At 45.0% G+C, this 21,305-nt stretch overlaps 1 protein-coding gene across 2 annotated transcripts; it reads right to left on the bottom strand.

Moving 5' to 3' along the window:
- Positions 1–3,443: 3,443 nt before the first annotated feature.
- Positions 3,444–7,240, bottom strand: Sowahb (sosondowah ankyrin repeat domain family member B). Of its 2 annotated transcripts, XM_090344017.1 has the most exons (2): positions 6,831–7,240; positions 3,444–6,776 (listed from the first exon to the last, which is right to left on the bottom strand). In XM_090344017.1, exons 1-2 carry the CDS (start codon positions 7,113–7,115, stop codon positions 4,761–4,763), a joined length of 2,301 nt encoding a protein of 766 aa, XP_090200143.1. In that variant the 5' UTR covers positions 7,116–7,240; the 3' UTR covers positions 3,444–4,760. The 2 variants fall into 2 exon arrangements, with proteins under 2 accessions (XP_090200143.1, XP_090200142.1); XM_090344016.1 differs by having other exon boundaries at positions 3,444–7,240.
- Between the last annotated feature and the right edge of the window lie 14,065 nt (positions 7,241–21,305).

Below are 21,305 nucleotides of genomic sequence, written 5' to 3'. Positions count from 1 at the left end.
CAACCAAAGACTTTTTGGAGGAAAGAGCTTCCATAATTGCTGGCTTTGTAGAAAATGCCTACACACCACACAAAACCCTTCTTGCAATTTGGTGTTAAATGACCTTTCCATTTCCATCTCTTTCCATACAGACTTATTGTTCCTCCAGGAAGTGACTACGTGCCTTCCAGACACTTCTCATGGCTTTCCTGGTGTTCCTTCTTCTCTGGAAAGATTCTTTCCAGCTCTCATCTTTACTTCCTGTCCCATTCTGACTTCTTCAGTCAGGAGAACTCCATCAGAACAGGAAACGTGAACTTCATATGTTTATGTTGTGTTTCCCACAAAAACATATAGCCTGGGACATTGAAAATACCCCATATGCATCCTACTGCCTTTCCCAGACCTTGATGCTTTAATTCACCACTGTCAAGGTGCCTGGTTATTATTCATGGGTGCTATTCTCCAGTCAATGCACTCCAGGCTACATGCTCAATGACTGTTGGGATCTTTCGTCCCTGGTCCCTCTCGATCAGCAGGAGGGATAGGGAGAACACGCCTGACCAGGACAAGCCGAGGGAGGAGAGGGCCCACTGACCGCCCGCACCCAGCCCTCCTTCCCCGGAGGACAAACAGACAAGCGTCAAGGCAGGAATTTAACCCCAACCCCCTCTTAGTGAGGAAGTTCCTCCAGCTAATGTAGCACAAAGGTGGGCAGGACAGGGAGGTCCACGTGTTTCTTGTGCCCCGCCTCGTGCGCCTTGCTTCTTGCGCCTTGCCTTATTGCCCCTTGCCTCTAAGCAATAACACTTGCATGTTGCCTTGCCTCTCAGCAGAAAGTTACTCACAATACCGATGATATAGCTCAAAGTTAGACATAGCATTACTCGGCTCCCAGCAAATGACTATCTAGAAAACTTAACCAGGAGTAACAGCGTATCTGAGTTCAAGCTTAATTGGGAGGCTTGTTTGGAATCAGTCAGGGCAACATAGAGAGAGCCTCTCTTGGAAAAGAAAGAGGGGCCAGGAGCTTGGCCTAGTGGTAGAATGCTTGCTTAGCATGCATAAAGAGCCAGGTTTGATTCCTGGCAGCTTAGTCACTTCCTGGAGTAACAAAGAGTCTGTATGGAAAGAGATGGTACCACATACATAGAAAAAGCCAGAGTGGTAATGTGGCTCAAGTGGTAGATCTCTAGCCTTGAGAAATCCCAAGAGCAGTGCTCAGGCCCTGAGTTCAAGCCCCAGGACTGGCAAAAGAAAAAGAAAGGAAAGAAAAGAAAGAAAGAGAAAGAAAGAAAGAAAGAACAAAAGAAAAAGAAAGGAAACATTGGACTCTCCTCGCTCATGCCTGTAATCCTAGCTACTGAGGAGGTTGATATCTGAGCATCATAGTTCAAAGTCAGCCCAAGTAGATAAATCTGAGAGACTCTGATCTCCAGTTAATCAGCAACATGTTAGAAGTGGAGATATGTTCCAAGTGGTAAAGCACCAGCTCTGAGGTGAGGGGAAGCCAAATTAAGAGGGTGAGGCCCTGGAGCTCAAGCTCCAGCACACACATACACACACAAAGAAAATATAGAGAAAATGGTATATTTAGAAGAGTTCAAAATGTATTTGCTACTCTGGCATGTTCCAAGTGTTTAAAAAGCTAAACCATACACTTTGCTTACATGGGCTGTGGAAAGTTGAAATGATAGGTGCACACAGAATTCTGGGAATGCAAGTAAAGTTGCTGGCCTGACTGGCCTGGGATCCTTGTTATAATCTGTCTTTGAGCTGTGTTTTGAACAATATGAGTAAGTTTATCAGAAAAACATTTTTAAAAAATGGTGTCTAAGTAGAAGAAATTAAGCCCCACATCAGAAATTGAGACGATGGGCCCTGAGCACCCAAGGGGGTTCATCCTATGACAGCCTCAATGTGGGCCTCATGGCTGTGGGGCAGCCCTAAGATTTTCAGACTGAGCCAGGCAATGCCGCCCCTCCCCTACCCCAGCCAGGCCTTTGCAACCAACAACAGGTTCAGCTCTGTTTTACTGTCTAAGCGGCATCTTCTGCCTTGCCCGTCCCCAACACAGCATGTTGCTCCTATAAGAAAGTAGATCTGATGGGGTGTGACAGGTAGACAAAGCCCAAGAGAGATGAGAACCAACCTGGGACCTAGGACTATGTCCCAACCAGGGAGCCATTGGCCAACACCAGGGCTGTGTAAAGCACACTCTGAAGCAGAAAGCAAGAATGTGGTAGAACTAACAAATCTGGTTTCATGGGAAGGCCAGTATCAATTCACACACAGATTTCTCAGCCTAAGGGCCCTTGCTCTGGAGTTCTCTCCCTCCTTCCCTCTCTTGCTCTCTTTCTATCACTTGCTCTCTTTTTGTCAGTCTTTCATATCACTTAATTTTATACTGTGACAAAGAATGTTTTCCTTCTACTTTATTATACTGTGTATCTTTATTTTTGGTGCCCTCTTTATCCCTCTTGCCTAGTATTTCAAGATTATATCCCATACAATACAGATTTAAAAGACAGTCTGGGAGCAAGATGAGGTATAAAGCAATCAAGAAAATTGGGGTGTCATTAATCTATATGCATTGTCCTTATAATCTGACTTATGAAACTGGAACCCCTTTGTATAACTACTTAATAGATTCATATAAATCCCATAGTACTTGCAAAATATTTATTGGATATGTTGATAAGTAATAAAGTTTAAGAAAAATCTCCATTATCTTCCAAAAGAAGTTGACAGGCGGGGAGCATGGCCTAATGGTAAAGGGCTTGCCTAGCATGCCTGAAGCCCTGGGTTCGATTCCTCATTACCATATAAACAGAAAAATCTGGAAGTGGTGCTGTGGCTCAAGTGGTAGAGCACTAGCCTTGAGAAAGCCCAAGAACAGTGCTCAGGCCCTGAATTCAATCCCTGGGACTGGCAAAAAAAAAAAAAAGAAGTTGACATCTACTGATGTGTTCACAAGATGTTTCCCTTGCATTCTTTTAAATTTTCATCCCCTACTAACTATGCCCCCATCCCCTCTTTGCCATTGTCTCATCCTTTATGTCATTTTTTGAGTGTGATCGGGGAAAGCCCACAGATTTAATTATTTTGCCTCTTAGTTATTTTTATTTTCTTAAATTATATGTTCATTATCCTTGAGCAGCTGTACAAAGGGGTTACCATTGGGGGAAAAATCAGTTTATTACTACAATGTATCTTGATTGATCATTCTCTTCCATCTCTCCCAACCCTGTTGTTTAAAGAGATAGGGGCTTCAGGTGTAGCTCAGTGGTAAAGCATGTCCCTAGCAAGACCCTGTGTTGAATTCCTAGAGAAGGAAAGGAGGAAGGGGAGAAAGAGAGAGGAAGAGAGGGAGACAGATTCACTTCAGCAAAATTATAAACTAAAAATACAAAGTTACAAAATATTTAACACTGAGACATAACAGCAACACTGACCAGCATAAATAAAATATAATAAAGATCTTCTGATCCTTTAATGGAGGAAAATAATCAGACAGAACACACACGCACACAAAATGTTTTCACAAGATAGCATTATTGCCACTATACATAAACTTACACACACACATATGAACAATTTCAACATGAACACTTAATTTTCCAGCCCTCTTTGAATTTATATTCACAAATCGTGATAGTGTACTGTGGTTTGTGCACTGGACACTTTTTGTTTCAGGCATTCAGAGTGATTGGTTGCTCCCCAAGGAATGGAAAGAACACTTCCTGTTACACATACAGTACTTACAGGGTAATTTTTAATCTTAATTGGCAAGAAGTTTAGTGCAAATAAAACTATATTTAGCAGCTGAGGAAAATTGTGATGGGGAGACATACTCCTATTAATCCTACTACTTCCCTAGAGTGAAATCCTTTCTTTTAGCGAGAACCAAGTCTGTCTATTCAAACATATTGAAAACTACTAGTGAGAATTCTGTTTGTTCCTCGGGGAGTTTCCCTGAAAGATGGTTTCAGTTACCATGCAAATGAGCCACACTTTTTACACTTGGAAAGTTCCTTTGGGGTTGATAATAAAATGCAGGGCCTGAATGCCAATCATATCTCTCAGGAATGGAGTTGAGGTCACAACCTGATCTTACCCAACTATTTTTCTGCTCATAAGACACCTACAGGAGGCAATGACATCAGGTCACCACCAGCCACTACAGGTGACATTCAGAAGGAGATTTGGGCACAAGGCTGAGGAATCTTTTTAAATCAAATCCTGCTCTCCAATAATTATTCTATTTTAGTGAATGCCAAAAAAAGCATAAACACAGAAAGAAAGCACACCATCTGATTTCAAACCTGGTGCCTTCCTCTCACAGTCAAGACTTATCCTCCAAGTGGAGAGAAGCCAAAGAGCTTTGGACCAGAGAGGAGCTTGTATGAGCTTTGTGAAACTCTTATATTGCTTCTTTTGGTTGGACATCTGGTCCCTCTCTAGCAAAGAGAGGAATTGATGGTTTAGAAAACCAGAGGACTTATCTTTGGCTAGATCTTCGATATCATTGGAGAGGGAAGAGCCCCTCCTGGGTTTGAAATGCCTTGTTCTGTCCCTTGTCTAAATTGTCATTGGACTAAGAACATGACCTTCCAAAATCTGTGATGACCCTGAAGTCCACAGCCCTGATGTGGAATCCAGGAAGGCTACATCATCTGAACCTCTCTCTCTACAACTCCCAGCGCCTTCTAGTCCCCAGATTCTCTCGTGGATGATTCAAAGATGGGATGTAGTTGTTTCACATTGAAGAGGAAACTCCATCAGTCACTGTACTCTTCTCTTTCCTGGGGAGCATGGAACTTCTCAGACTTCCATTTACTGTGCTGATGTTTGAGTTTTGCAGCCAGGGAAGTTTTCCGGGTGACATGTCTAGACACATCCCTGCTCTTGGCCTTCCTAGTGGGGGAAGGGCTTCGGACCAGTGAGTATACTGGGAAAATGGGCTTGCCGCGAGGAGCTCCTAGGAGCTGCCATATTTCTCCAGAAGTATTACTGGTTAGATACTGCCATGGCTTCTTCCCACTGCTGTCCCTGATGTTGACTCGAGAAGCTAACCTCTGCACTAGCAATTTGATGACCCCGTCATGGCTGTGAATGGCTGCGAGATGCAGTGGGGTATACCCACAGCCGGACCTCACATTTACATCAAGGGCAATCCCTGCCTTCTGTGCTCCAGAGACCAAGTCCTGCAGGGCCCAGAGGTCGCCGTGTTTGGCTATCCAGTGCAAGGCAGTGTACCCGGTCAAGAAATCTTTGTGCAAAGCCAGCTGCGGATCCTCCTGGAACAACGTCAACACCCGAACCCAGGAGCCACTGGCAAGTTTCACAATCCATTCGTGCTCCCTGGCATCTAGAGGGACCAGGGGTGACTTGTGCTCCGATCTTCGGGGTACCGAGGCTGTAGGTTCATTCCGGCTGGGACCCCAGGAAGTGTGTGACAGACCTCTGTCAGTCACAACAGCCTTAATATCTGTCAACCTGTATGTCAAAGCAGCATCTACCCGCGGGCTAAGCGTCAGCCCTGCCTTAGAGGGTTTCCTGGACCTGGGCGGGCGCCTATTCCTTTTCAGCAAGCCCTCATCCAGGTACTCCTCATCAGAGGAGGACAATTTGGCTCTGCCTGCCCCAGAGCTCCTTCGGAGGGACCTCCTTATCCTGGGAGCTGGCCAGGGCAAAGGCTCTTGCGGGTGGTCTTTAGCCCCCATCCGGACCTGCTGAGAAGTGCGCCCATCCTCTCTCATCCTGAGAGGCCCAGGACTCTGGCTGGAGCTGCCTTTTGGAGACACAGGTAGTCCTGCAGTAGGATTCCTGGGCTTTTCCCAATCTGGGGTTCCCAGGACAGCAGGTAGCCTCTCCTCTGAACCCCCGGGAGACTCTTTGGGTCCACTGCTGCTCTCCTCGCTGCCATGGCTCTCCTGGTCCACGAAGTCGTGGAGATCTTGGAGGGACAGCTGGCAGCGTATGCTACGAAAGACCTCCGGTGAGTGGTTTCCGGACCACGATTCCGAAGACGCCTCGGGAATGCCTCGACGGAGACACGGTGAGGGAAGAGGGGACTTGGACCGCGCTGAGTTAGGTTCCAAGACCCAGAAGGCCGGTCCGGAGGATAGCTGGAGGAAGTTGTCTGGAAGCACCGACCAGGCCCGGGTAGGACCCTGGTCTCGGGCCTCGGGGGCTCGCGGATGTCTGGCCACCCACTCTTGAGTGCGAAGCTGCTGCAACTGCTGGGTCGAATGGTTCGGGGAGCCTCGGGGCATCAGCTCCGGCGGGTCTCCGGAGGGAATAGGGCAAGGCGGGAAAGCAGGCGGCGATGGCCGGCTCCCAGCAGCCTGGCCGGTGTCAGGAGGGGAGCGGGGAGTTTCAGGTACTCGTGCGCGCTCCGTGGGTGCGCCTTCCTGCGGCTGCCCCGCACCCCCGCGGTCACCCGGGGCCGATGGCGCCCGCGCAGGCTCCTCCCCGGCGATGGCAGAGTCCGGGAGTGCCTGGGCCGGTGACTCTCCCGGGAACAGCCCCAGGTCGTTCTGCTGGCATTCCCAGCAGCAGCGGCCCCGCGTCTCGGCCGCCGCACACCTGGTGGTGCCCACCTGGGCCGCGATCGCCCGGGCCACGGGTGCAGGTGACCTCCGGCTGGGGCTCCCCTTCCGCCGGCGCTCTTCCCGGGCCCCGCTGGCGGGGAGACCATTGCAACCCGCGTCCGGAGCCGGGGCTGCGGCACCTGCTGGCTCCTCCTCCCGCTTCCTCTCGCGGCGCCGCCGGCGGGACTGCGGCGGTGGCGGCTCCCCGCGGCGCGCGCCGGGCGGGGAGCCGGGCGCCGGTCCCCCGGCGGGGACGGCGGCGGGCGGCTCTCGGGGTCTCTGCAGCCCCTCCTCCCCCAAAAGGTCCCGGTACCTCCTCTTGAGCACCACGTACTTGGTGCCGTCGGGGTCCTGGCGCACTGCGGCGACCGAGTTCACGAAGCCCTTGAAGAGCTCGCGGCGCTGCTGGTGCTGGCTGGGGTCCGCGCTGGGGTCTCGCAGGAAGCCCTTGAAGTGGCTCAGCAACGTGGCGTTGGTCACCCGACCCCCAGCCTGGCACAGGAAGTCCAGCAGTGCCTCCTGGCTCAGCTCTCGGGCCATCGCCGCCGGATCCCTGGCCCCCGAGGTGTCTGCGTCGGGTCCTCCGAGCGCTCTCCGCCTCCAGCAGAAACCTGGGTCCGGCGGGTGTCACCTGCACCCAGGGCGGCACCCCTCGCCTCCATCCACCGCCCGCGTGCCGGGAGGGCCGGGGGTCCCCAGGGGGCAGCCCAGGGGCTGAGTCCCCACGCGCGCAGCCCTGGTGGGAGAGGGCGGATCCCGGGCCGCCCCGGTGCGACGCTGGCCTCTCGCGGCGCGTCCCCAAGGCGAAAGTTCCCGGGATAGGTCGGAGTCGGTTTCACCTGCGCCCTGGCGACGCCTCCTCCCGGGCTGTGGGGGAAGGGCCTGGCCCGCCTCCTCCCGTCCCTCCGCCCTCGGAGGTGTCCCCAACCCCCCGCCACCCATCCCAGATGAGTCAGGCAGGTCACAGCCGTGGAGCGCGCGAGGTGAGCTCACGACCGAGCCCGGGCGGGCCGCGCACCGCACCGCAGGGCGCGCAGCCTCTCGGGGCCGGGGAGCGCCGGGCAGGTAAGGCGACCGGCGGCCCCTAGGAGTCCCCGCCCAGCAGCGCAGGAAGCACAAACAACACGAGGTCGGCTTCGGTCCTCTCCAGGCGCGAGTGACGCTCCGGGGCCACCAGGGGGGCGGGCGGACCAGCAGGAACCCCGCGGCCTCTCCTAAAGGTGCTTTTGTTTTGGTTTTGTGGAGGTGGGGGGGGTGGAGGGAGGTTAGTGATTCCAGAGGGTGAACTCAGCGCTCTGGCTTTGTTAAGCAGGTGCTCTATCACTTGAGTCACGTCCCCAGCCTTTTTTTCTTTTTGTGACACTACCTTTGTCCAGACTAGCTTCAGACTTCTGACCCTCCTCCTTCCACCTTCAGATTTGTTGGAATTACAGATGTGTTCCGACACCAGTCGTCCCGGGAGCCTTTTCAGGAGTCTTGAATCAGTGCTGAGAACCAGGAAACTCATCTTGCATCCAAACCAAATCCTTCTACATGTGGAGATCCTGAACAGGCTGCTCCTGGGACCCCAGCCTCTAGAAGCCCAGATACACCCACCCAGATTTGAGAGATTCCCTGGAAGCTACTACTCAGTGCGATTTCTCCCCCCCCCCTTTTCCCTCCATAATTGTGACTGGGGGGAAAAATCACTGTTAGGTAGTTTATTGCTCCCTAAGTCAAAATCAATAAGAATTATGTCTTACCAGTTAAGTATTTCATGCTTATGTTACTTTGTCTTTATTTAGCTTAAACTTTGTGACCAGAAGAGATTCATACAGCGTGTTCTATGCTGGCTTACTGATGTAGTTTTTGCACCGGGAATGGGAGGTTTCCTCCTCAGATTGAAAGTGTTGAGCTGGCCATTGGTGGCTCAGGCCTGTAATCCTAGCTACTCAGAAGGTGAGATCTGGGGATCAGGGTTGGAAGCCAGCCCCGGCAGAAAAGTTTTGTTTTTGCCAGTCCTGGGCCTTGAACTCAGGGCCTGAGCATTGTCCTTGGGCTTTCTCAAGGTTAGAGATCTAGCATTTGAGACACAAACAGCACCACTTTCAGATTTTTTTCTATGTATGTGGTACCAAGGAATCAAACCCAGGTCTACTTGCATGCTAGGCAAGCACTCTACCACTAGGCAAACTCCCCGCCCCAAATCTGTGAGACTTATCTCCAAAAACCAATTTAGAAAAAGCCAAAATTGGTAGAGCATTAGCCTTGAGCATAAAGAGGCTCAGGGACAGTGCCCAGGCCCTGAGTTCAAGCCTCAGGACTTGTATACATATATAATTCATATTCTTTTATATAATGTGTATATAATTTACAATACATAATATATAATTTATAATATATGTGTGTGCATATATATATATATATATATATGACAGGCTAGCTTAGTTTGACCTCATGACTACCAACCAAAGTTACCATTACTACCTGAATCTCATTTTGCACTGAAGTGCCATTGAGTTCACCTTAATTTATTGACCATTTATAGAGCAGAGCTGTATTCCTCATTAGCCTTGTGAAGAGATAGAATTACAGCACTGTCAACCCCCATCCCTGGCTAGCTCTCTTTATTTTCTCTGGCCACATGTTGATCCTTTTAGTCTGACATCCTATGAGCCTCTCATTTTTTTTTTAGTCCCATTTACACAACTAAAATACTCCAGTGTTTTTTTTTTAATCTATGCAACTTAGCATCATTCTCTGTGTGTGTGTGTATGTCTCTTTCTGTCTCTCTGTGTGTGTCTCTGTCTCTGAGACTGGGGCTTGAACTCAGAACCTGAACATTGCTCCATAGCTTTTTCACCAAAGACTGGCTCTCTCCCACTGCTCCACTTCTGGCTTTTTTTTGGGGGGGGGGCGGTTAATTAGAGATAACAGCTTCATGGGCTTTCCTGCCCAGGCTGGTTTTAAATCACCACCCTCAGATCTTAACCTCCAGAGTAGTTAGGATTATAGGCGGTAGTACCTAGCTATCTCATTCTTTAGTTTTGGGGTTTTTTTTTCTTTCTGCTTTAGGGCACCTTTTTTCCCCCTCCTGCACCAGCCCCTTTGCCACTTCTTGGCATTTTCTCATCATTTCCCTGTGATAAATCCTTTATTTTCTCCTTCCCTGTCATGCCACCTTCTTCTCTCCTGTACTCTTTTCATCTTTCCACATTTGCTGACTTTGTTTCACAATTTCTGAGTTTCCATCAGTCCCTATTCTCTATCTTTTTTTAACCAAAAGAAGGCATTGTAAGTATGTTGGTGGTGTGATACCTGTTAGCAGGGACCCATCTTAGTGACTGTGGTAGAGGCCACATTTGCTGGGTTCTATTTAAATCCCCTAGCAGTATCTGGTACTTTTCCATGAATGGATTGGAATCCTTGACTTTAATTTTTCTAGGTCAGAAAGAAAAGAACTGGAAACATACATACAGGACTATTTCTGAGCATTTTTCTAGAATTTAAAAGCCATATAGGATTGAGAGGGAGAAAATGGTTTCCACTGATGATTCTATAACATGATGCCTTTACTGTAATTATTTAAAGAAAGGTTTGCAATGAACTCCAGCTTCTCTTTGTGTCTATTTCCTTGTGTCTCTGGGTGTGACTGTCAGAAAACTCAGGTGGACATTTCAACCTATCCATGAACAGAATTCCTACCTACTCACAGCTACACAGGAGGCTGAGGTCTAAGGATCACAGTTCAAAACCATCCCAGTCAGATAAGTCCAAGAGACTCTTATCTCCAAGTAATTGGCAAAAAAGTTGAAAGTGGAGGTGTTGCTTAAGTGCCAGATTTGAGTGGAAAAAGCTAAGGGGCAGTGCCTAGGGTCTGAGAATCTAGAAGCTAACCACATAATTTAACAAGGGCAATCACAGAATACAGGAGGTACAAAGAGGAAGGGATCAGGATAATGTCCCCACAGGTGGCAACTTTGATTTAAAAAGTAGGAAAGAGATGGGCACTGGTAAATGGCTCACATGTGTCATCCTAGCTACTCAAGAAGCTGAGCTCTCACGATCATGGTTTGAAGTTAGTATGCACAGGAAAGTTCATGAGACTCATCCCCAATCAATTACCAAAAAGCCAGAAGTGAAACTGTATATCAAGTGGTAGAGCACTAGTTTGAGCAAAAATGTTCAAGGACAGGATCCAGGCACAAGCCCTAAGGTAGAAGACATGTTAATGCAGATGCGGGGGGGGGGGGGGACTGATACAGCACAGCAAGTAGCTGCACTTGGCTGCTTGAGGTGGAGCAAGAAAATATGTGGTGTATAGGAAACTACACAGGTAAGGTGAAAGTCGGATAAAGGGCTTTTGGGGAGCAGAGCTTTTAAAGAGTTTTCCAGAGGTAGCAGCTTGAGCAGAGCTATTCTTTACGAAGATCTCCTGGAGGCAAGTGCTGGTTTGCATCAAGATTCAGTGTTAATGAGTAAAAATAGCACATGCAGGGCAATACTAATTTGACCAAATTAAGATGACATTAATTGTATGACACATTTTGACTTCAGAGAATTATCAAATGTCAAAAAGAAGTACTTCCTAAAATGAACAAAAATTACAGCTTTTGGGGGAGGGGTCTGGAATATAGAACCTAGGGCATTGCACTTGCTAGGCAAACATTTTGCCATGGCCACTGAACTATATCCCAACCAATCATATTTAATAAGATTCCATTCATAGAAAAAAAACCTTGTATATATACATTAAAGAATCAGATTTGAGGACCTCACAAAGGATGACTTTAACTTTTTCATTAAAAAAATTTTTTTTTAAGTTGCAGGATGCAGTGGCTCATGCCTGCAATCCTAGCTGAACTCAGGAGGCTGAGATCTGAGGATCAAGGTTCAAAGCCAGCCCAGGAACTAACGTCCGTGAGACTGTTTATCTACAATTAACCACTAGAAAACTGGAGGTGGGGCTGTGGCTCAAGGGGTAGGGTGACAGCCTTGAGCAGAAGAGTTCAGGGACAGCGCCCAGGCAGAGTTCAAGCCCCATGATCCACCCCCCTCTCCCCAAAAAAACAGAAAAAAGTTTAACTTGAAAATACTCTCATAGCTGTGTGCCAGTGGCTCACATGTAATCCTGGGTATTCAGGAGGCTGAGATCTGAGGATTGCAGTTGAAAGCGAGCCCAGGCAAGAAAATCTGTGATTCTGATTTCTAATTATCCACCAAAACCCTGGAAATGGAGATGTGGCTCAAGTGATAGGGTTCGAGTTTTAAGCACAAGTTTAGTGACAGCGCCCAGCCCTGAGTTCAAACTCCAATACTAGTACAACAACAGCAAGAAATCTTTCATAAACTATTTGACAGTGTTGCAATGAGATTATATTGCTCTTTGAAAAAGACACGCAGGAAAAACTTGTTATAATGAGTAAGAACAAAACACATAACAAGAGTGGGTATGATGGAATATACTTGTGATTCCAGCACTCAGGAAGTTGGGCCAAGAGATTTTAAAGTTAGAGAACATCCTATGCAATATCATGAGACATTGTCTCCTAAAAAAGAGAGAGAAAAGAAGAATGAAAGAAGGGAAGAGAGAGAATGAGAATCAAGTTTTTAGGCTGAAGGAGGGAGGTTACTCAGCTATCAGGGACTCCAGCAAATTCAGAGATGGTCCAGAAAAAGGATGAAATAGGGTTTGATTTGAGCAGTGACTAAGAAAAGAAGATGCATAGTGGGTGGAGGGGTATCTGGGAGGGAACTGAGTAGGATTTGTTGCCGAGCAGTCTAGGGAGTAAGGAATAGGCTTAACTTGATCCCATTCACTGGAGTGGCCAGGTGAATGGCTAACTACCTACCTGAATAAAACATTTCAAAGGCTGGGAAGGTGGCTTAGTGGTAGGGTTCTTGCCTAGCTTGCATGAAGCCCTGCGTTTGATTCCTCGGTAATACATACAAGAAAAGCTGGAAGTGGCGCTGTGGCTCAAGTGGTAGAGCACTAGCCTTGAGTAAAAGAAGCTCAGGGACAATGTCAGGCCCTGAGTTCAAGCCCCCAAGACTGGCAAAAAAAAATCAAGATGCTGTTTTTTAAACATGACTAAATTCAGTTTGGGACATATTAAGTTTGAGTTGTCTATGGACCATAAAAACAAATATCTAAAGAGCAACTGGCAATATAAATTTGAGGCACTGAGGATACATGGCATTAAGATAAATAGTGGCCATTTAAATCACAGGATGAAATTGGTTAGGAAGAGCTAGATAAGCAGTGGAAAAGGAAGAAATGGAGACTAAATCTACATTTCCAAATACCATGGAGAAAAGGAACCTGTGAAGGAGACTTAGAAGACATCTGGGAGAAAAGGAGCCCTGGGGAGTGAGTACCATATGGAAGAAGCGGAAGGAGAGACAGTCTTGTAGAGTCTCTGCCAAGGTAGATAAGAAGTCAAATAGGACCAGAGCCAGTCAGATCACTGGGGCAATATGGATCATGTCAGAATCAAGTGGAGGCAGAGACCAGGTCACGGAGGAGCAAGGGGTGAGTAGAGGTAGAATGTGGGGTGCGAAAGACTTCACAGTGATGGAAAGGAGAAAATTCATGTCTAGATAAGGAGAATATTAAATCACGTAACTTAAGATTTTTTTCAAAGGACAGATTGGATCATGTTTACATGGGGAGGGAAAAGAGCCAGGAAAGGATAAGTTGAAGATCTAGGGGAGAGAGTAAATAATTAATGAAACAGAGATTAGGGGTGGGGTGGGAGTCCAGAGTTCAGGTAGAAGGCTTCTCTGCGACAGGGCAGGAGAAAGCTACTTTCTCCACTGTGAACAGAGAGGAGAGGGCAGGGGAGGTAGCTTAGAGGTAGTGCACTTAACCTTAGCACAAAATCCTGGCTTCAATCCCCAGCATGCTGCTAAAAAAAAAAAAAAAAAAAAGAAACAGAATTAAAAAAAGTAAATATTGCACTAAACTATACTGTTGTAAGAAATAGACCCTAACTTGTAATGACCAAAATACCCAAGTTTATTTCTTGTGTCGTATTCAGGGAAGTTTTGACAGAGCATCTGCAATGCTTCATGCAGTTAGTCAAGGGTTAAGGCTGATGGCAGCTCTTCCACCTTTAACACATTGGTTTCCATATCATCCGAAAGCTAGCCAGAAGGGGAAAGACCATGATGATGAGAATGTGGGACCTTGTTTTGGACTGGACACACAAATAGTATAAGCCAATAATACTAAAATTCTACTGGCAAAGAAAATTAATCACAAGATGACATAGACCTGCAAGGCAGAGTGGCATTGTATGTCTTGGAGGAAGGAGGAAGGTCAGGAAGTCTCTGTCTCAGCTGTGAGAGTAGCACATGTTTTAATATACAGTGACCTCCATTCTCTGGGTGTGCTTTGCTAGGCAGTAAGAGAGAAAGAAGCATCAGTAAAGTCTGTGCATAATTTACAGTTATTGGAAGTAGATAATGGGATTATCATTTGGCCAAGAAGCTTGACTACAGACAAAATTGCTATGTGCTTTTTTTCCCTACTAGGACACAAAATCACAGTGGCAGGAGGGTAAACACAGAGAAAGCATGCATTGGACAGTTCCAGGGCTGCCAGACAGATCATGGGCAAATATGGAAGGAAGGTGATGGGGTGGTTGGATCATGAGGAAGTCATCACAGTTGAGGGATAAGAGATTGAGAGTAAGGATTAAAGGAGTTAAAACCAAGTACAAATGGGACTGAACATGAGAGCCAGAAGGTTAGAATAGTGTGGGCAAAACATTTTCTTAAGTCATTTGTCCAGAGTATAATAGCTAGAGATGATGACAGACTGTGGCAATAGGAATGAAATATGGTGGAGGTAAGCCATTGGAAAGGATCATACTTACCATGAAGCACGCTCTCTCTTTCCCTTCGTGTCTCTCTCTCCCTCCCTCCCCCCCCTCTCTCTCTCTGTTGAGGTATTAAGTGATGAGTTTTACAAAGGGACACTGAAATCATCTAATAGGGAGGAATGCCAAGAGCCACCTGTGTAAGTCCTTAGTATTGTGACATGAGTAACACAGGTGTCATTCAGTCAACAGTGTAAGGTTGGAGGGACTTGTGTCACACCTTAGAACACTTCCTTATTAATCTTCAGAACAAGTGTTGGGGGGCGTGGCAAACAGAAACCATTACTACAATGGACTGTTTGTGCTCCCCATTCATCTGCTGAAATCTTAACCCTCAACATGACAGTCTCAGGAGGTTGGGGTCTTTGGTAAGTGTTGCGGTTTGGACTTTAGGTGTCCTCTAAGTGCATATACTGAAGGCTTGGTTACCTTCTTGAGTACTGTTGGAAGTAGTAGAACTTTTAGGAGGTGGAACCTCATGGAAGGAAGTTAAGTCCTTGACATGCCTTTGAAGTAATATTGGGCCCCTGTCCTTTCTTCCCACCCACCCTTCCCCCACTCTTCATCTTTCCTCTCATTTCAGGCCACTATGAGGTGAGCAGCCTCGTCGTACCATGTGCCTTCCACCATGACACTCTGCCCCACAACAGGTGAAAGAGCAATGAAGTCATCTGACTATACACTAAAGTAAGCCTTTCCTTCAAGCTGATTTTTGTTGTTCCGGTAGTGGGGAAATGACAGACATAGTGAATGCCCTATGAAAAGGCAAGGTCACCACACAAGCAGGCTCCTTCTGCGCACAGCTGTTTCCTTTCCAGGTTTTGACAAGATACAGCCAGGGGCCTCTTGGCAGGAAGCCATAGTCATACTTTCCAGCCAATAGAATTATGCTCCAGATGAACTTTTTAATTCCTTTGTGTGTGTGTGCGCGCGCACGCTCGCGCCACTACTGGAGCTGGAACTCAGGGCTTGGGTGCTGTGCTTTAGTGTTTTTTTGCTTAAGTTTGGCACTCTAGTAGTTGAGCCATACCTCCACTGTCAGCTTCTTGGTGGTTAGTTGGAGATAAGAGGCTCACAGTCTTTCCTTCCTGGACTGGCTTTGAACACAATTCTCAGATCACAGCCTTCTGAGTAGGTAGGGTTACGGGTGTGAGCCAATGGCAGCTGCCCTCCACCTCATTTCTTTATCTGTAATAGGGACATAATGACAGTACAAAGTGCTTGTACATGATACCCAAGACAAAGATGGCAGGTGTCAATGGCTCACGCCATGATCCTAGCTACTCAAGAGGCTGGGATCTGAGGATCCAAGTTTCAAACTCACACACAGTATTTTAAAAGAACAACTCCCAAGGTATGCTTTGTAGGTTCTTCTGACAAAGTGCATAATTGCATGATAGACTGCATTGATTTTTAAAGGAGGGTGCAGTTCACCCACATTCCTTTTTACATGTAGCTATGGGCTGTCTATTAGTAACCCACTAAATGTGCTATTAAAATTTGATGTTTATATCCTGCAATTGGCACATAACTAAAGAGTGCTGAGGAATCAAATTTAGCACTCTATTAAAAACTCTGGCAGCCAGAAAAATCCTTGGCAAATGCACATATACAGATAGCTGGAATCCCCCCAAATTTCAAAAGGCTGATTCTTTTTCCTTCTTTCCTTCTCCCTTTCTCTCTCTCTCTCTCTTTCTCTCTCTCGCTCTGTCTGTCTCTCTCTCTCTCTTTTTTTTTTTTTTGGTTGGTTGTGGGATTTAAACTCTGAACTCTGAACTCTGGGCCTGGGCATTGTCCCCGAGCTCTTCAGCTCAAGGCTACCACCCTATTCTTTGAGCCACATAGCCATTTCCAGTTTTCTGGTGGTTAATTGGTGGTAAGGGTTTCATAGGCTTTAGTGCCTGGGCTGGCTTTGAACCATGATCTTCAGATTTCAACCTCCTGAATAGCTAGGATTACTGGCATGAGCTTGTAATCACTGGGCCTGGCTTCAAAAAAAGTTTTTTTTGTCCAAGTTGTCAAAAACTAAGGGGAGCAGTTTTAGTTTCTTTATGAGTAGAGATATAAGATCTATTGATATAAATAACGCTATTAGTGGAAATGTAAAATAGTGCTATCCTTGGGAAAACAGCATGGCAATTCTTCAAGATAGAGAGGTGGGGATCAGGGTAGTTCAAGTGGTAGAGCTCCTGCTGGCTGGGGGAGGGAGGAATGGAGTGGGGCGCTTGTTTCTCTCCCAATACCTACATCTTCCTCAACCTGCCATTACTTATTTAGCTTTAAGGAACTTCCATGTTTTAAATCTAAAACTAAATAGGATATATACCTATGAATAATATATGCATTATATATGAGATATATCATATATATCTCACATACCTCATATATAAGATGTGCCATAATTTGACCATTTAATGTTAATTAATTAATGATGATTTAATGCTAAAGCAAATGTGTATGTTTCTTCCCCATCCATATCTCTCTGCCAACCAGCACTAATCTTGCATACACAGTGGAACATCGTTGTCATTGCTAGCTGCTCTGCTGTTGCAAAGGTAACCTCAGTCTTTATTATGAGTGTTTTATTCTTCTTAATGAGCCCTCTTAAGCATGCCTGAACTTAAGCTACTGAAGTGACTGAGGATGGGCTTTAGGTAGTTTCTCAAGAACTGATTGCCAGGCCAGCAAGAGCAAGCCCAGAGCTAGAGGGCTGGAGTTAATGTTTTAATCAGCTATGCCTATGTAATGAAGTTTGGATGAAAGCTAATGAGGTTCAGCGAAGTTCCTGATTGGTGAACATACAGTATGGGGCAGGTGTGGATATACCTATTGGTGCACAGGAAAAGAAGTTGTCATCCTGACTTCACTCTAATGTCTCCTTTCCAGGAGGCCATTTTTAAGTTGTAACTTGTTTACCCCAAATCATTTGGGGATAGATCTGTCCAAAGGTTCTCTATTCTACAAAACTGTATTTATTCCATCAAGACAAAGTCTCTCTGGATATTGGCAAGAATATTTAGGAAACAAAATAACTATTGCTCTCCATGGAAGAATGAATATTGTAGCAGTTGTGTTTCCTTCAATGGATATTTTTGTTACATTGATTCCTTTACAAGAGCTAGTACTTTCATTGTTGCTAGACTCCCTGGTCTCCTCTATGGCCTCCTTTTTTTTCTTTTTTTGCCAGTCCTGGAGCTTGAACCCATGGGCACTGTTCTTGAGCTTTCTCAAGGCTAGTGCTCTGCCACTTGAGCCGCAGCACCACTTCTGGCTTTTTCTGTATATGTGGTACCAAGGAATCCAACTCTGGGCTTCATGCATGTTAGGCAAGCACTCTACCACTAAGCCATACTCATAGCCCCATGGTTCTATTCTGACTCCCAACAGACTGGACTGTAAATCAGAATGGAATTACTCTTCTTAAAAATTGTATGCCACTAGGGCCGGGAGTTTGGCCTAGTGGTTAAAGTGCTTGCCTAGCATGCATAAAGACCCGGGTTCGATTCCTTGGTACCACATACATAGAAAAAAGCCGGAAGTGGTGCTGAGGCTCAAGTGGTAGAGTTCTAGCCTTGAGAAAGTCCAAGGACAGTGCTCAGGCCCTGAGCTCAAGCCCAGGACTGGCAAAAAAAAAAAAAAATTGTATGCCACTAAATTTTTATCAATTCATGGACATCAATAGAGAAAAATTACAGCCAAATTTCCCAAACAGACCAATTTTAATTTGCCAGCTACTAAAATTTCCTCTATTTCAATTCTTCCTTCTCTCCCAGAAAAAAGTTATCTGAAATAACTATATGTTAACAAATCGATTTGTTCTATTTTTCTGTCTTCCTGTTTCTGGTTAAGAGGAAAACATGTTTAAAATAAACAATCCATGTTTTTGTTCTTTGTTTCTGCTTTCTCTAGAATTTTATCTAGAGAGACACTCCTTATTCAACTTGTTGGAACACTTGGTTTATTCTATAGAATGAAAGATTTCCTAGAATTGCTGGATTCTAGGGTCACAAAGTCAGTTAAGTCCTTTAAACTGTGTTATAAATGATGTAAACGAAATATTTCCTAAATGAATATAAAGATGTGATTTTAAAAAAGAGAGACAGCTGCATAAATAGTGAAGAAAAGAGCTAGTCCAATGTGTGTGAGCAGAAGTTTTCATTTTAAGGAATAATGTCAAGATTGGACTGGGGCTAGAACTTGCTCTATAAGAATCCAAGTGGCATTGACTTGCAAATTAAGATTATAATGAAAGACTTGTTTCTCCCTCTAGATGCAAGCAGTGAGTTTAGGGTTATTTCTGATGATGATGTTTGACTGTATTTTGCTGCACTATTTCAGCACATCATAACTGGCAGGATATAATGTTATTTTTCTCATTTTAAATGATTAAAATTATTGCCTTATGATGAGTCTTTATGGACTTCTTTTTGCACTAAAGAAAACATCTTATATTACTTTTCTAATATTTTAAAACCACCCCACTCTCATAATAACACCATCAGGAAATTGTGAACATGAATAAAATTATGCTGCTGATTTCTAGTTTGCTAATTGAATAACACTTTTGTTTGCCCAGAGGCATTTCTAGAGACTGTAACAAGAAGTTCATTTATTTTTAATTGTTAATTTAATTTCAGCAGTAACAGCAATAACACTCTTATTTAGGAAATGACTTTATAGGAGAAAACATCAGGCAACAAGAACAGAAAAAAATAAATTATATAAGCTTAGAGATGATTAAGTTTCCATCAGGCTCAGAGTTTTTGATACTATTTAGATGAAAAAAGACCCTTCTGTAACTATAACTCTGCAGGGTAATGTGTGTTAAATTGGCAATAAAAATAAACACATCTTTTGTTGTTATTTTTTTTTTCTTAATGGGGTAAATGTAATTATGTGAAGGTGCTTCTGATTGTATATAAAGCTGGAGCGTTGTCTCCAGGTTCTGCTCTGCCACCATGCATTTCTGTGGTCTAAGACTAAAGTTAGTGGAGTATTTCTGAACTTGAGTTCCATGTTGGAGAGAATTTACCTGGAAATATCTAAGGTACTTCCTAATTTGATTCTGTGACCTTCAGGGAGTGTCTGCTTATTAATCTGCTTTAGTAGTAATCTCTTGAGCATTGACAGTAATCACACACTATAGAGCTCAGTTCTATAGCTTATGCAAGGTGCTGACCTTGGGCCAGTAACCTTTCTGAATTCCATATTCTTAAACGAAAGCAGGGTTAAAATGCAAGAGACACTATTGATACTTTTGCTCCATAGCCTATTGCAGGTGCTAGGATAGTTTCCATAGGCTGTTACCTGCCACTGCTGGACCCACCTGCCTTTGTTTCCAGCCATAGGGCAATAGGAATTTGTGTAGCCCAGAAGTACCAGGAACTTACTGCAAGTAGAATCCTCCTCCACCAGTGAGGGAGACACATCTTTCTGATCTTTTATTGATGAACAAGTTGATATATATATATAATATTCATCAATTGATAGATATTCCCACACTGGCTATTATGAATGTTTTAAGTATTATTTGAAAGGTTCTTTATGGACCTGATTTCATTTCTTGAAGTGGCTGTATTATTTTACCTTCTTAGGTAGGCGGTTCTGATTTTTTTTTAATATCACCAACACTGGTTATTATCTGACTTTTAAAATTATGGCATTCTCACAAATGTAGCGTTACCTCATTGTGGTTAGGGTTTGCATTCCATTGAACATTGTAAAGCACCTTTTTACATATTTATGGTCAATTACAGTAGCTTCAAGAAATGTTTCTTCAAACCTTTTGATTATTTTTAATTGGAATATCTTTTTATTTTTGAATTTGTAAGAGTTCTTTATGTATCCCAGGTACAAGTCCTTTATCAAATATGATTGAGAAATATTTTTTCCTACTGTGTTGGTTGACATTTTATTGCTTTTCTTTTCTTCTATTCTTTTTGTTGTTGTTGGTAGTGGTGGTGGTTGTGGGGCTTGAACTCGGCCTGGGTGCTGTCCCTGAGCTCTTCAGCTCAAGGCTACTGCCACTTCCAGTTTTCTAGTAGTTAATTGGAGATAAGAGTTCTCATGGACTTTAGTGCCCAGGCTGGCTTTGAACCTTGATCCTCAGATCTCAGCCTCCTGAGTAGCTAGGATTACAGGTGTGAGCCACCATGTTCAGCTTTACTGTTTTTCTTTTTTCTTTTCTTTTTTGCCATTCCTTGGGCATGAACTCCACCTGAGCACTGCTCTTGGGCTTTCCCAAAGCTAGAGCTCTACTACTCGAGCCACAACACCACTTCTGGATTTTTCTATCTATGTGGTACTGAGGAATTGAACCAGGGTCTTTGTGCATGCTAGGCAAGCACTCTACCACTAGGCCAAACTCCTGGCCATTATTTTGCTTTCTTGACAATGTCCACTGAAGGAAGCATAATGTTTCAAATATTGAGGCTAGATGATTATTTTTTCTTTTGCTCTCCTGTGCTTTTGGTGTCATATTCATTGATAAATCCAAGGTCATAAAGATTTACTTTTACTGGCTGTAGGGAGGAATGCCTGTATTCTGGCACATGAGAACTTGAGATTATTCCTGCCTCAGCCTCCTGGGTCCTGTGCTGGGATGAAAGCCACCTTTCCAGGCTCCTAGAATGATAGAGCTGATATACTGAAATAGTCTTGGCCAATATTAATGTACTTATATTAAATGTTTAGGTTTTTTGGCCAATCCTGGGTCTTGAACTCCGGGCCTGACTACTTTCCTGGGGCTTTTTCATGTCTAGAGCTCTACCACTTGAGCCACATAGCACCACTTCAGGCCTTTTCTATGTATATGGTACCTAGGAGTCTTCATGAATGCTAGGCAAGCATTCTACCACTAGGCCAAACT

The sequence above is a fragment of the Megascapheus bottae genome, chromosome 13 (genome assembly GCF_031878675.1).
Source record: "Megascapheus bottae isolate mThoBot1 chromosome 13, mThoBot2.hap1, whole genome shotgun sequence".
NCBI classification, from domain to species: domain Eukaryota; kingdom Metazoa; phylum Chordata; class Mammalia; order Rodentia; family Geomyidae; genus Megascapheus; species Megascapheus bottae.
The sequence above is the reverse complement of the archived record's forward strand: the minus strand, read 5'-3'. Positions and strand labels throughout refer to the sequence as shown.